Consider the following 12291-nt stretch of genomic DNA (forward strand, 5'->3'; position numbering starts at 1 on the left):
TAATCAAAGGACTGGAATGTAGTAGTGTAGTTAATGCATAATAAAATCCACCCAGGTAGTATTCCCAATAAATGTTGACACATTTAAATCGTAAAAAAATGAACTCATTAATTAAAGTCCACCCCAGGCCATTACTATATCATTGACTAAAGCAATTTCGACCAATTACAAGTGAAATAAAATCGTTTAAAGTAGGAATATAAACCAATTAAACATTAAGTCTTACAAATGTATATATCAGGAGATAAAAAGCAAAGAAAATCACAGTGTGTAGACTTGCACCTCACACAACTGTAAGTAGCTATTTAGAATTTGAACTTTAACAAATCGTCCATTGGTGTCTTTTGCGCAGGCTATGTCGATAATTTGTCGTGTGACTCCGGGACCTTTGAAGGATCCACAATTCCAAAAGGTGGCTCCATTAACAGAGATTAAAACTGATGCATCTCGAAATCTTTCTCCTGTGAATAAAAAAAAAGAAGTTACGCAGTTACACGTAATGAAAACTTTTGGACCCGACATCATGCAGACTGTTATGTCAAACTAGAGGAAATGTGAGCAATGAGCTCTGCCTCCCATATGGTTATAATGACAAAGTTCATGTTTTGTTGTGGCTGGGAAACCCAAAATATGTGTCGGATCAAGAAGTAAAATAAAAGGTGCACAAGGTGCAATATGTAATAAAGATTCTGTGAAAGTTTCTTTAAATTTCACTCAGTGGTATAAGAGGAGTTGCGGATAAGAGATGGGTACCCTAAAGCGTAACAGACAGACGGACGGACGGACGGACATACCGATTACAGTATACCCTCACACTTTTCAAGCAGGGGGTATAATGAGTAAATTTTAAGATTACTAAGTCAATTCATATCAAAATAATGTATATGATTTTTGAACATTACTACATTGTATTTACAATATTTGCACACCACCATGGTAAAATTGGTTTAATCTTTTAATTATGTACACTGTCTCCATTTTATGTGATATTTATGCTTGTATCTGTGTTACGCTTCCAGTGGGACCATGATTGGGAATAAATTCTATTCTATTCTATTCATATGAGAGAAAAATTCCCGAGAGGGACGTTAAACAATATACAATTAATTAATCAGAAATATTTTCTTGATAACAGGAAAGTCATTTTTCATATGTATTTTTCAGTTCGAATGCGCTTGACTTTTTTTCAAACCATGACCGCCGAAGGTATACAATGTAGGACGGTGCCACTGTGGACAATTTAAGAACAATTCTTTGAAAAGTCTTCTAATAACAGCACATATTATTGCAAGATGAAAGCATTCTTGCCCAGCGTAAAGGTTGTTTAAATTATGACCACCTAGAGATATAGAGAGGGGCCAAACTATGTGATCAGACTTCAACGGTAGGTAGGATATCGATCTTACACTGTATAAAGGGACTCGGATGACCGTTGTGGCCCTATGGCCGCCTGTGTCTTTAAATAATACATGTACAACAGTTTGAAGAACTTAATCTCCAAAGTAAAGCATCGCTAATCAAATTTGTATCCTAGAAATTATCAATGTTCACCTTGTGCTTGGTTTATTTTTTCCCCTCAACTTCCCCTTCATATTTGACGTACCGGTCACGGTAGCCTAGTGGTAGAGCGTTCGCTTCGTGATCGGGAGGCCCGGGTTCGGTTCTCGTTCGCGGCGCCGCGTCATACCTAAGACGTAAACAAAGGTAGTGACTGTTCCTTCGCCAAGCGCTCGGCAATAGAAGTGAGAGTCACGGGTCTTTCGGATATGACCTTAAAAACGTAGGTCCCGTGTCACGGTAGGCGCTGGCACGATAAAGAACCCTCACTGCTCAATGGCCCTGAGTGCCGAGTATAGGTCTAAATTTGAAGCCCTTCACCGGCATACGGTGACGTTTCCATATGAGTGAAAAATTCTCCAGAGGGACGTTAAACAATACACAATCAATCAATCATATTTGACGTCATACAAGAGTAGAAAGCATTTGGTATACTGTATCACATTTTCACCCACTACTTTAACTCTATTTCTGGTTTATTTTTTATCCAATACAAACTCATTATGAATTTAATACTAGTAATTTGGATCAAATTTGTGTTCCAGACGATATACAAAGGGGAATTAAAAGGGTGAGTGAAGTAAGAGGGAGGAAATACATTTTATTTCTGGTCTTTTCTTCCACTGACTTGATATGACATCGTCAATTTGATTTTACAGATTAAAAACTGAATTATTTGCTTATAGAACAATATAAGCATAATTTTTTAGGCAATTTAATGCATGAAAATTCGATTTGATTTCACTGTTTTTTGTCCAAAATACATGTGTATCGGTAAGAATGCGCTCCAAGGGTAAAATGGTCGGGTTTTAATCGTAGGTCGTTCACTTTTTGTATTAATAAATTATTATTTCGCTTCTCGAAACCAAGCTTTCCAAATCTTTAAACAGAAATGTTTACTTTAAAAAATATTGATAAAATAAGCACTGACGAATCATTTTAATTCGGGGGGTGGGTGTCAATGTTCATAGACAAGCAAAACTTTACTTTTTTGTGGGTTAGTGTTTTCACAAAATAAACATTTCTGGGGATGTAAATTCATGGGTAGGGTAACCATCGAAATCCACGAACACTGGTCCCACACGAACAATGAGAATGCCACAATATTCAAATTACAATATACGATATTACTTCAGAAACTGCATGTACAAGACTTTATTTTGATTTAATTCATTTGCAATTCTGAAACTCTGATAGTTTGATTCCTTTCGAATAATTTCACACAAGCATTGTTAGAGACCTTTTAATCCCTTACCAGATTTTCAACAGATATATTTTTTATTTAATAAAAAATCAAAAATATAAAAACTAAATAAATGATACCTCCGCTTCCCATATGGTTATAATGGCAAAGTCCATGTTTTGCTGTGGGCGGGAAAACGAAAATATGTGTCGTATCAAAAAGTAAAATAAAAGGTGTACAATGGCAATATGTAATACAGATTCTGTGAAAGTTTCTTTAAATTTCACTCAGGGGTTTAAGAGGAGTTGCGGATAAGAGATGGGTACCCCAAAGCGTAACAGACAGAAAGACGGATATTTCTCTCTCTGTAAAAAAAAAAAGGAAGATGAAGTTCTGATAGCAATGTCTATCATCGTACTATGCACTGCACTAAAACTAAAAAAGAAAAATGAAAAAGGGATTCAGGTTAAGACTATGGATTCAGAGGCGGAACATACGTGGTGTACATAGTGCATTGATATATTCCACAAGTCCTCTTCCCTTTCCCATAAAAACTTGCCGATGTATTTAATGGTAAAATCGGACAATATTGTTTACCATGTGCTTTTTTGTAATGATATAGATAGGATGACCCATAATGGGAGTACATTTGATGGATTGAAAGTGAAATGTAAGTTAAGACTTGCATTAAGAAATAGAGCATTGCCCTATTCTTAATACATTTTACAAGATTCGAAAAATCGTATGACACACTGTATTAAGAGTGTTTACACAGTAAGATTTTGATACGTGTATTATAATACAAATCTTACCGTGTATACCGGCCTTAGGTGTTCAGTCTAATAAATATATTTATTCAAACTCTGCATGATAGAATGGTATAATATTTTCAAATTATTATAACCATTGAGTTTTCTCAACAGTTGTTGAAAGAAAATCAATTATCACCTATGAAAACCAACGTTCCGTGCACCACGTGACGAAGCTTAAAAACAATAAATCTGTACTTTGCGGCGCGTGTTTTGTGTAATTAGCATCTTCTTGTGGCAGTTATCAAATTTTAAGAACAAGTTAAACTAAAAAAACACAAAACATTGGCAAAATGACCATTGAAAAAGGAGGGAGAGCCTTTGGAATGTTGATATCAGGAACATCCTTGCACTACGTTTTTACGCACTTTTATTGTAGTGTTAATTTATCCTTGATATTACTTTTAAAAATTAACAACCAGGACATTAAACCATTTTAAATTTTTTTCTATAGGATGTTCGTCAACTTTCATCGCCAACTTATCACAATTTGAAAGCTTTGTACAAAATTTGACCAAACCGGAACTGATCTTGATTTTCGCCTGAGGCCAAGGTTTCGCGTCACAACCAGGTTAAAAGATTGTTACAATGTCCTGAAATAATTTAAGAAACATTAAAACAAACAAATTCAATGGTAAGAAAATGACAAGAAATTGGTGCTCGTGGCAGTTTATGCCTTAGTCACATTTCCCGGCCGATGGCCGTAGACGGTGGTAATCGGTGGTAATCCGTGGTGTGAGCGATGCCCCAACATCGGCCCACATCGGCCTAGTAGTCCTTAAAGTATCAGAGACATTATCTAGCGATTGGTAAAGTATCAGTCACATTATCCAGCGATGGGGTATACGATGAGAAACCGATGCGTTTTTTGATGAAAATGGCGTGGTTGCCGACCGGGCACCACTAGTGATCGGACGGTGACTGAGGCCAATTTGCGAATCGGTGGGGTCATCGGTAGGAAATAATTCGTAGTTAAAATTCAGCGATGTCTTTAACGATGCCTCACATCGGTCCTCATCGACAACCCATCGCTTACACATCTTTCAAGGATCGGCCGATGTATGGCCGAGCATCGTCAAGTGTCTGTTGAATCTGAGGTCATCGGGGGGTTGAGTGGTGTTCAACAGATAACGGCCGATCATCGGTCGATGTTCGACCAAACATTGGCCCGATGTTTGAATGATGTTCAAAAATGTATGAACGATGTAATATACATCGGCCGATTATCCTGGAACATCGTTTTATGATTAGCAATGCATCGCTGGGCCTTTGTATGTCCGGCCGGCAACCACGTCATTTTTATCATAAAACGCATTGGTTGCCTATTGTATACCCATCGCTGGATAATGTGACTGATACTTTAAGGACTACTTGGCCGATGTGGACCGGTGTTGGAGCATCGTTAACACCACGGATTACCACCGATTACCACCGGTCTACGGCTATCGGTCGGGAAATGTTACCTAGGTATAAACTATGACCAATCAATGTGTTTTTTTTTAATAAGAATGGCGTGGTGGCCGGCCGGACTTACAAAGGCCCAGCGAGGCATTGCTAATCATAAAACGATGGTCCAGGGTTATCGACCGATGTATATTACATTACATCGCTCATACATTGGTGACTATCGTTCGTACGTCGGACGACTATTGGCCAATGTTTGGTCGAACATCGATCGATGATCGGCTGATGTTTGTAGCGAACCTTTCAATCCCTCGATGACCTCAGATTAAACAGACACTTGACGATGCTCGGCCATACATCGGCCAATCCTTGAAACATGAATTAATGATGGGTTGCCGATGACGAGCGATGTGGGGCATTGGTGGAGACATCGCTGATTTTTAACTACAACTTATTTTCTACCTAAAGTATAAGTCACATTATCCAACGATGGGGTATACGATGAGAAACCGATGCGTATTTTGATGAAAATGGCGTGGTTGCCGGCCGGGCACCACTAGTGATCGGACGGTGACTGAGTCTTTTTTTGCGAATGGGCGGGGTCATCGGTAGGAAATAATTCGTAGTTAAAATTCAGCGATGTCTCCAACGATGCCTCACATCGCTCCTCATCGGCAACCCATCATTAACACATCTTTCAAGGATCGGCCGATGTATGGCCGAGCATCGTCCAATATCCGTTGAATCTGAGGTCATCGGGGAGTTTAATGGTGTTCAACAGATAACGACCGATCATCGGTCGATGTTCGACAAAACATTGGCCAGTAGTCGACCGATGTACGAACATTGTTCACCAATGTATGAGCGATGTAATATACATCGGCCGATTATCCTGGAACATCGTTTTATGATTAGCAATGCATCGCTGGGCCTTTGTAAGTCCGGCCGGCAACCACACCATTTTTCTCATAAAACGCATTGGTTGTTCATCGTATTTCCCATCGCTGGATAATATGACTGATACTTTAAGGACAACTTGGCCGATGTGGACCGATGTTGGGGCATCGTTAACACCACAGATTACTACCGATTACCACCGGTCTACGGCTACCGGCCGGGAAATGTGACCTAGGCATAAAACACCCACCGATTCGCCAAATGGCCTAAGTCACCGTCCGATTATTAAAGGTGTCCGTCCGGCAACCACGCCATTTTAAACAAAAAACACATCAGTTTCTCATCGTATACCCTATCGCTGGATAATGTGACTGATACTTTAATATCATCTCACACAGTCTGAATCATCCTTAAAGCGGTACACTTACGTGCTAAACGCCCAAGGATATTGACAAAAAGGCATCTTTGTGATAATGTACTGCCAAATTCCCGGATATGAATCCCATTAAATACGTTCAGGAACTTTATAAGGAATGTCACCCTCCCCCTTCACCCAATTTCAATTGTTTAAAAAGTTCCATGCAGTTTTTGGCAGCAGATGGGTCTATCTCCAATTCAGGACTACATTGTATTTATGAGAAAACGATGTCTTGCAAGAAGAATATGGACATAACGATCAGTTTTTAATATCAAAGTCCATAAAACAATACAAAATAGGAGCAGAACAAACACGGACCTCTCAAACATCAAAGGTGGGATCAAGTGCCATGGAGGAGTGAACATCCCCTGCTGACCGGTCACATCCGCAGTGTACTCCTTGTGATGATCGGGAAATAACGGAAAAACTCGTCGTCAATTCAATGTATGAATAATGGACTAACAATTGTATGAAATATGTCAGTAAGCATTTGTCTCAATGATAAATTGTATTTGCTGACAAAGTCATTGTATCGACCATAGAACTTAAGAAATGATGAATTCGAACGAGACTGCTGATATTCTTGTTTCATCAACTTGCTTGTCAATAATTAACCTCGTTTTAGAAACTTCATACGTAGATCATGCACTTGCGTATCGAATCAACTGAGATGTGTAACTCAGTATGCAGGTGATGAAAGTATATTGCTGCATAAGTAAGGGAAGTTGACGATAGCAAAGTTAATGTCATCACGTCCATCATATAGCTTGGTTTTTGAATAACCATTAACGTCTTTTTCAAGTAAACTATCTAAGTATGAAACAGATGTGTCAGACTCTGTGGTGCCTTTTATCTTAAGCTCACCAGGATATATCGTATCGACGAAGGATTGGAAATGACCATTGTTAATTGACACGTCGTCGAGATATCTACAGCACGTGTTTACTTCTTTTCTCGCAATAATTAGAGCGAGTGGTGGTCGTATTCCATAGAGATTATTTATTATTAAAATGATTATTAAAATATGATCTTATTTTGATATATATATAAAATACATGGTTACTGTCTTGAAATATAAGCGATATTTGGGCGAGGGTAAGAAAACGTGATAGAGGGCGAGGCTTGCCGAGCCCTCTTACGTTTTCGACCCGAGCCCAAATATCGCTTATATTTCAAGACAGTTATCATGTATTTTGTTTATCCTGCAACTTAAAATAAAAAATAAATTTGTAATTCAAGTAAAATCTTATGTGTAACGTTTTCTTTTGCATGGTAATATTATTGCGCTGATCTCGCATCACCGCTAGGTTGAAGCGTGAAATAGTTATCCTTCCGCATAATAACGTAGATCCACACAGTTTGTAAAAGAATGAACTAAAACATAGCACAAATAAAAAAATTTGATTTGGAAGGTTATTTATTACATAAAATATCATCCAAAATTCTAACAAATCAGCAATTTTCGACAGCTGCAATTGAGAAGTATTTTGTAAATAAATGACGTAGATTTGACTATAACAGTCTAAACAGTGTCAAAACCGCAACAATACAAAATGGGAAAAGTTAAATTATTGTGAATTTATGAGTGATGTCCAGTGTAAATGTTTAAATTCTGGATGTGAAGTGTTGCCCCAAAGAACATGAAACTCATCTGGCTGAATGAAGAAGTTTCCGATACTTGAAAACTGACATTTTTGGTTGAATTGTTTTGTGAATTTTGTGTACTCATAGGGGTAGGCCTTGGATCAACCGATTGAACCGAAGTGCTGCTCAAAATGTGTGAGTATTTCTTTTGTTGATTTTCGGTTATAGAGCTATGTTCAAGACAGATTAAACATTTTTATGCCCACTTATTTGATTATATCGGTCGGTGGGACATTTTCATTGCGGAGCTTTTAAATGAGATGTTTTCTTGCGCTGTGGTTGGTCAACTTTTTTCCTGTAAAATTGTCTTTTATAGCCATCTCTTTCATGAAGGACGCAAGCTTTTTCTCCCCAACTTTTTGTTTTAAGAACCATTTGTCATTTCTCGGGTCATCTAGAGAAATGGTACGTTTTGATAGATAGAAGGGGTCGTTATGATCATCTGAAGAAAATCCTAGGGGTCTTTTATCCGAATAAAGTTTGTAAGATAGAACGGGATCTCTTGTGTCCCCGGAGGAAAACATTTTGGGCTTCACCTGGAGTATGTCGACAATATTATCGCCTGTTCGAGTTTTTGTTTGTCGTTCATTATACTCTAAGTATTCTGTCCCATCTGATGATACTTTAAGTTGAATACCCCAGCGTAAATTATAGTGCTCGGTCACTCCTCGTAGTCCAAACTGAACAGAGTTGTTGAACCAGAGGGTATTCAAGAGGGACTCGGGGGTTTCATATCCAAGGATTTTCTTTTCATACAATATGTTAATTTCTTCGTCTGAAATTGCCTCAGCTTTGCTTGGTTTATTGCCTTTGCCTTGTTTTTTCAGATTTTTTTGTTTTGCTTTTAAGGCGTCGCGAGTCAAACGAAAAGAATCGTCTTGAATGTCCATAATTTTATGTCCATATTTTTGTCGTCCTAGTTTTCTGTCCAAACTACTTATGATAGATCTGAGGGAGCTTGGTTCGTATTCTTGATCGTCAGTTTTTCTTACTTATAATACAAACATTGCTAAAAGCTGGTCCAATTCGTCACAGGGAATTTCATGCAAATCGCGGTTTTCATTTTTCATTTTGAGGAATTTTCTAACAAGATTCACATCTTTTAGAGTTTTCTTAATTGTGTTTGAGTTTTCTTGATTTGTTATGAAAGTTTCAACATCGTTAAATTTCAAAACAATAAATTGTGGGTCATTGTTGATTTGGACTTCAGTTTCTACGATAGGCCTAGGCCTTACAGATTGAGATTCTGAAATTTCTGCAGACGGGGTTCGTTCCATTTCACTCATAATATCTAGTAAATTTTCATCAAAAGTGTTGTGAGGTGTGTTGTATTTGTATTGTTTCAACATGTATATTATTAGTAACATTAAGTTTCTTGAACATTCCAGAGTGGTCAACATGTTCGGTCATTTTTTCTAGAACATTCTTGAACTTTGTGTATGTCCAGAACTTTCCAGTAATATCATGTACTTACAACTTCTAGAATTTTCTAGATTTATAGTACTGTATAAATACCCTGTCAATTCGATGCATAAACAATAATTTGTCGTATAAGTAACATTGATGTACAGGTGTATAAAGAGACTGGGATATAATTGCACTGGACATTGTGTGCAGCAACGGACACTCTGATGTATGTATTTTTAGATTCTTGCTAAGTTTGTACTTTATGATTTGTATATATTAATGTTAATAAATTATTGTTAAGTTTAAATTGTGTGATTGATCTTTGCTGGCATTTAGGGTTATTCTGACCCATAACAGAATCAACATCAAGAATGGAAATTCATTCGGGTGGTACAGGAAGGGGGCAAACTTTCGTCATGCGTGTCGCTTGAAGTGACTTGATCCACCTCTTCAGTATTGTTTACATCAGACTGGAGGTCAAAGGCGTCAGCGTCCATTTTGTTGCTAAATAAACAAAGTAGTCCGGCGTTGAAAGTCAGCACGTGGCTTTATTACGTCAGTGACCGGATAAAGCTTTGGTTTATTAGGTTACCTTTATAAGGTCAATGCAAGAGGTAGTTGCAGGATAAATTTTATTTTACCGCATGATATATATATTTTTATATTCATTTTGTTTATTTTCAAAATAAAAGATAATTAATTGTTTTTTAAATTCATTTCTCAAGGTGGTTAGTTATAAGTATATTTAGAAATACGTTTTTATGTATGGGTTATATAGAGACAAACTGACAGCATAATAATTTGGAATATAAAAGAATGTGAGCGTACGAGTGCGAAAAGCAAACCCGGAAAGGGAAAGCTAGGTTCGCTCTAGAGAGGACCCAGAGCTGACCCCGAGCGAACCCGAAGCTTACCCAAGGCGCACCCGGAGCGTTCCAAAAATTTCTGAAAGCGGACCCGAAGCGGACCACGAGCGGACCCAGGAAGCTTCCTGTTCACTCTCGTGTTAGCTTGTGTCCGATCGGTACTGTACTTTCATGAAATTTACGCAACATCGAACTGAAATATGCATCATTAACCACGATTTAATGAAATTATTTATTGTAGGCATTTGTTCTTAATGAAATGTATGGAGATAACGAATAGTATTCAAGCTAAAAAGTCCATTAATTTATAATAGTAACAGCAGAGAAAACACGGAACTCCAAAACATTTAGAGGTGGGATCAGGTGCCATGGAGGAGTGAGCACTCCCTGTCGACCGGTCACACTAAGCACGGACTGACAATACCTGTGAGTTGGTTTTGCTTTCTCTCATTTCTACCGTGAATTTTCTGCGTGAAACATACACATTATTAAAATCAGAGCTCGGGCCCTGTCAACAAAAACAGTTAACGTTTTCGGGACGTGTTAATTTTCTTAAATAGTGCACATATCAATGAGCATGAGCTACATTGTAACAATACAGGTGAACGATTTTTGTTTTATCCTCCCGCCGTGTGCTCCTTGTCATGATCGGTAAATAACGGAAACAAATCCGTCAGGAATTCGGTGTGTAAACTTTAGAATGACCTAACAATTAGTATAAAAACGCCGATTAATATTTGACGATGAACTCGTATATGGTGTTTTAGAATGATATTATAGCTTAGCAACTGAATACATAAGGTTGATTATGTTCACGAAAAATCACAATACAATTTTTTGCATTTTCAGTTTTTCTACAATAGTAAACTATTTTAACAGTTTAGAATGTAATAAGACTCTTATTCGCCAAAGAATGAATCCACTCTTTGACTCAAATACTGTATAAAAAGTAACCAAAATCCGTGATGCCTACCGGAGTACCTACCCGTGTTATCCATTCTGTTGTAAATCCTGACAAAGGAAATACTGTGAACGGTTCCTAAATCAACCTGCCAGAACGGCGAGGGTTCCAACTGGGACACAAAACAACGGTGTCCCTCTGTGACTGAGGAAGAAAGGATCCCGTCCACGGCTAGACTCGGGGGATCAATAGAATCAAACGTGGACGAGGAGCTGGCCGTCCTACCCAAAGCCGAGTTTCCTTTCGACGAACGTTCTAAATGTGAAGAAAAATACAATAATTGTAGCTGGGTCATTCTCATTATCTCCGAAATGGCTTCATCCAAATTTTAAAATTATAAAGGATGAGGCATTTTACGTACATAGAGAACAAATTTCTATTTCTAAATGCTTTATTTCAAAATTTATAGCAGAGTGATGTAATGGTGGACGGAAAAGGATCCATGACATAATACATGTAAAATGCATAAAAAATTTCACGGTTAGGGCATAGAAACTATGTTTTATTTAGTTTGATAAAAAAGATATGCTTTTAAAAACCGACAGAATATAGATATAACCGCAGCCAGCTAGGGCTCTCTTTGTTTAGGTTTTGAATGTATAATTAAAAATAAAAATAAAGATTCATTAAAAAAATCTTACCGTAACGAATCCATTCGCTTTGTTCCAGCGAAGAGTTGCCTAAATATAGAACTAAACAGTCCCAGCGACATAACTTCTTTGACGGATTGTAAAAGAATGACACTTTATTTTCCTCATTGCAGAGGCTACCACAGTGAAGCAAGCTGGTCACGTATGTTGTTTTACAACCCGAAGTAAGATAAGAGTTAAAATAAGGTGTTTTGTTGAACTGTTGTAAAATTCCTGGAACGATACAAGATATTAAAATTACAAGTTTAACGAAAACCATGACTGATAGTTAGGGGAATCTTTGGTTATTAAGTTGAAAGGTATATAGAACCGTTCATTCATTCATATTTTATTTTAAATCAATAAAACGATTTTATAAGAATTTGAATAGTTAGATAAAAAAATAACTACATCAGTTTTTGTTAATTATTGAGGCAATTGAAAGTCAAGTTAAAATTGTGAAAAATTATAATATATAATAATTAATTGTTTTTTTGATCAGAAACCAGCTATTTT

General features: G+C 37.4%; 1 protein-coding gene across 1 annotated transcript; it reads right to left on the reverse strand.

The window, feature by feature from the left end:
* Window positions 1-231: 231 nt before the first annotated feature.
* LOC134238257 (uncharacterized) lies at window positions 232-12055 on the reverse strand. The gene is made up of 3 exons (XM_062720375.1): window positions 11788-12055; window positions 11171-11401; window positions 232-461 (listed from the first exon to the last, which is right to left on the reverse strand). Exons 1-3 carry the CDS (start codon window positions 12053-12055, stop codon window positions 262-264), a joined length of 699 nt encoding a protein of 232 aa, XP_062576359.1. The 3' UTR covers window positions 232-261.
* Window positions 12056-12291: the final 236 nt, after the last annotated feature.

Source organism: Saccostrea cucullata, unplaced genomic scaffold, assembly GCF_032062105.1.
Source record: "Saccostrea cucullata isolate Sc308-1 unplaced genomic scaffold, CSIRO_AGI_Scuc_v1 ctg1059, whole genome shotgun sequence".
NCBI lineage: Eukaryota > Metazoa > Mollusca > Bivalvia > Ostreida > Ostreidae > Saccostrea > Saccostrea cuccullata.